The sequence below is a fragment of the Juglans microcarpa x Juglans regia genome, chromosome 4D (assembly GCF_004785595.1).
Source record: "Juglans microcarpa x Juglans regia isolate MS1-56 chromosome 4D, Jm3101_v1.0, whole genome shotgun sequence".
NCBI lineage: Eukaryota > Viridiplantae > Streptophyta > Magnoliopsida > Fagales > Juglandaceae > Juglans > Juglans microcarpa x Juglans regia.
The window spans coordinates 26,873,565-26,877,078 of NC_054600.1; the positions used below are offsets into that span (position 1 = coordinate 26,873,565).

The window sequence follows — 3,514 nt, forward strand, 5'->3', positions numbered from 1 at the left end:
GTGTCTCGCTTGAGCGAAGTGTCGAGCGGTACTCGAGCGATTTTCTCTGACTTATGCTTCGCTCGAGCGGTATGGACTTATGCTTCGCTCGAGCGGTATGTCGAGCGAACCTTGGCTCGAGCCAACTGTCAAGCCAACTTTCAATAAACATTTTTCCAGCTTCAAAATCAGTCTTTACATATACTCCAATAGTATTCATAAGATCTTAATTGCTTTTTGGGGTGTTATTTATCCTTTTTGGTTATTCAAAAAATGCACTGATGGTAAATGCACTGCTCCGGGTCATTCTTGTGCTCCAGTCGCCGGTTGAGAAAAAGCATGGGCCTCTTGATTTGGGTTTCCTGGAGTTGAAGGCCACTTGGACCTAGTATTAGCTCTTTTCGGTCTTGCCCTATTGGGCTCTCGTCACGAAATTTGAACAGACATGAAGACAAGGATAAAAGGATTAGCATGAACCAAAGAAAGGGCCCATTAATATGAATAATTTATTTCATTGAGCGTGCTTAAAACTCGTTCATTTCCGAGAGCTATACAATGAGTACTGGGTAGTCTCGTCTCTACTCAAGTTTGCGACTTACAATTTGAATTAGTGATCATTATATAGTATGGGAATTGGACTTAGAGTGGGAGAGATATAGGCCGTTTGGATAGTGAGATGAAATGAGATAATTGATATGATTTGTGAATAGTAGTGAAATTATTAATTAAAATTAGATTAAATGATTTGAGATGATCTCACTTCTGTATCCAAACGGCCCTCTTCCATTTCTACCGGAGAGTGTAGATTGATATTTTCGTCCTACTTGTACATACTACACACGGACAAAATCCTCGTTGTTTTAAATTTAACGCGACTTTACGTCAGCATTTCAGTTTGTTTTAAAGCAAATCCACAGGCAAAAACCCAACGGAGATGGATTTTTAATATCACGAGGGCGCCCCACCACTCATCCTAATATGATATTTTTTGATCGAGTGGTGGATCTCAGAAAAACGATAAAGAGAATGATTAGAATATCGCCATAATGCCTCCTTATACATGTGGACTATAATTAACACACCGAAAGAGTGGATATGATTTTTGGTCACTGAGAACTGCATTCCAAATCCGTAGCTCTTTTTCTGTTTTCCACCACCCCTGGCCTCACCCTAGCTGCATCACCATCTCGATCTCAATTCTCATCTCCGAGCAGACCTTAATTCTTCTCTTCTTCCCTTCCCATCTCCAAACAAACCTTCTGCTCTTGATTACTTTCCCCCTCTTTTCCTGCTATGGCCACAATAACAAACTTTTTATCCAAACCACTCTCGTCTTTTGCCACTCTCCCTAGAATCAATCCTCTTTGCCTCCGCAGTTCCTTCTTACCCTTCGTGACTGAACCGAAGCCCCTACCCAAAAAAAATATCAGAAGTCGAACTCACTTCGTTACAAAGGCCACAGCCGCATCTGGCACTAAAAAGGTTAAAGCCGATGACAGAGTACGGCAAGTCCACAGCGTAGAAGAATTCGATGAAGCCCTCCGAATGGCGAAAAACAAGCTCGTAGTGGTAGAGTTCGCGGCCAGCCACAGTTTCTACAGCAGTAAAATCTACCCGTTCATGGTGGACCTCAGTCGGACATGCAGCGACGTAGAGTTCCTTCTGGTTATGGGCGATGAATCAGGTAAGACTGAGGAACTTTGCAAGAGAGAGAAAATTGAGAAAGTCCCACACTTTAGCTTTTACAAGAGCATGGAGAAAATCCATGAAGAGGAGGGGATTGGCCCAGATATGCTGATGGGTGATGTATTATACTATGGAGATAGCCATTCGGCGGTGGAGCAACTACACAACAGGGAGGATGTGGAGAAGTTGATTGAAGATCATAAGGTGGATCACAAGCTGATTGTGCTTGATGTGGGGTTGAAGCACTGCGGGCCTTGCGTTAAGGTGTATCCGACGGTGCTTAAACTGTCGAGGCAGATGACTGACTCTGTTGTTTTTGCACGCATGAATGGCGATGAGAACGATAGCTGCATGCAGTTCTTGAAGGACATGGACGTGGTGGAGGTGCCTACGTTTTTGTTCATCAGAGACGGTGAAGTATGCGGAAGGTATGTGGGTTCGGGAAAGGGGGAGCTTATTGGTGAGATCCTTAGATACCAAGGAGTTCGCGTGACATAATTCACTTTAAACGAAGTGAGGCAAAATGATCGAATTAATTTTGTTGATTGTATTGCATTATACATGATGAACCAGGAGAACTAATATATTTCAATATACATTTGAATTCCTCAGGAAAACTCACGAAGGGGATTGATTCTATTATTATTTTGGGTTTTAACTTTTTTGCTTTGGTTGGATTTGTTTTCTTCTTGTTCACACTCAAGCAATATATTGAAAATTATGGGAAAATCTTTGGAAAGGTGTGGATGTTTAATAACATAATCTGGAAAATGGATAGATATCGGTATCGTTTAGAAAAAAATGTTATAAGTTCCGTAGTCTGTTAGATTGTAAAATACAAGCTCTCCAATTTCTTCCAAAGACTCGAGGTGGTCTCTTTGTCGGCCACTTCCTGCAAAACTCCATCGGAAAGAGATAACCAGATTGCACTATGTACTGCTCGCTCTTCCTCGTCCTTTGTTGATGTAGAAGGTTGATGTAGAAGGTTGATTCGACACCTTCTCCAAAACTTTCGCCAATCCTTATTGTTGTAACAAGTCCCTTATCTTCATACGCCACAAGCTAAAATCATTTTGACCATCAAACTTCTCTAAGTCATATTTCACCAAAGCCATCTCTCAAGAACAAAGATCTTCCACAAAGCCAAACGCTTTGATACCAGTTTGTTGGGATCAAGTGGTTGGATCTAGAGACGGGCTAGATGCAAGAGAAGGTAGTAGCAGAAGCTACACAAAGATCAAAACGGTTAAACCAAAAGCAAGCACACAAAGATATCAATATTTAAGTGGTTCGGCTCTAAACATAGCCTATGTCCAATGGTAGAGTCGATCTTCAAATGAATTCATTGACAAAGATGGAGTACAAGAGAGGTATAACAAAACACTCATTAATCTTGAAGCTCCCATGCACTCAATTGAGCTCTCAAGCTCACAAATGGAACTCACAAGGAGGTCTCTCTCTTGTTGGCGTTCTCTTTGAGTTTTGGCCGCTCAAACAGACCCAAAAATGCAACAATACATGAAAAACAACATGTATTTATACTAAACGGCGTAAAACCCCTAATTTCAGAACATTCGCTTGAGCGGAATGCCAAGTGGACGTTTAGGGCAGGCACTCGCTCGAGCTTACTTTCAAGCGGGTGTTGAACGAACTCACCGGTTAGTTTCTCACTTAAGCCAAAGTCAAGTCATAATTGAGTAGAGTCAAGCAACAGTCAAGTCAAGCTTCTAAAATGACATTTTCAATAAGAAATCAAGTCAAACTTGATGATATATCCAAAGTCATAACTCCAAAGGGAAGGGTGACCCTATTAATAAGGTTAGAAATGCTTTCTTAGCTCTGTATAGGC

At 41.5% G+C, this 3,514-nt stretch overlaps 1 protein-coding gene across 1 annotated transcript; it reads left to right on the top strand.

Annotated features, from left to right (window-relative positions):
* Window positions 1-1,079: 1,079 nt before the first annotated feature.
* LOC121261376 (thioredoxin-like protein CDSP32, chloroplastic) lies at window positions 1,080-2,305 on the top strand. Its single transcript, XM_041163716.1, has one exon. The coding sequence runs from the start codon at window positions 1,273-1,275 to the stop codon at window positions 2,161-2,163; it is 891 nt and encodes a 296-aa protein (XP_041019650.1). The 5' UTR covers window positions 1,080-1,272; the 3' UTR covers window positions 2,164-2,305.
* Window positions 2,306-3,514: the final 1,209 nt, after the last annotated feature.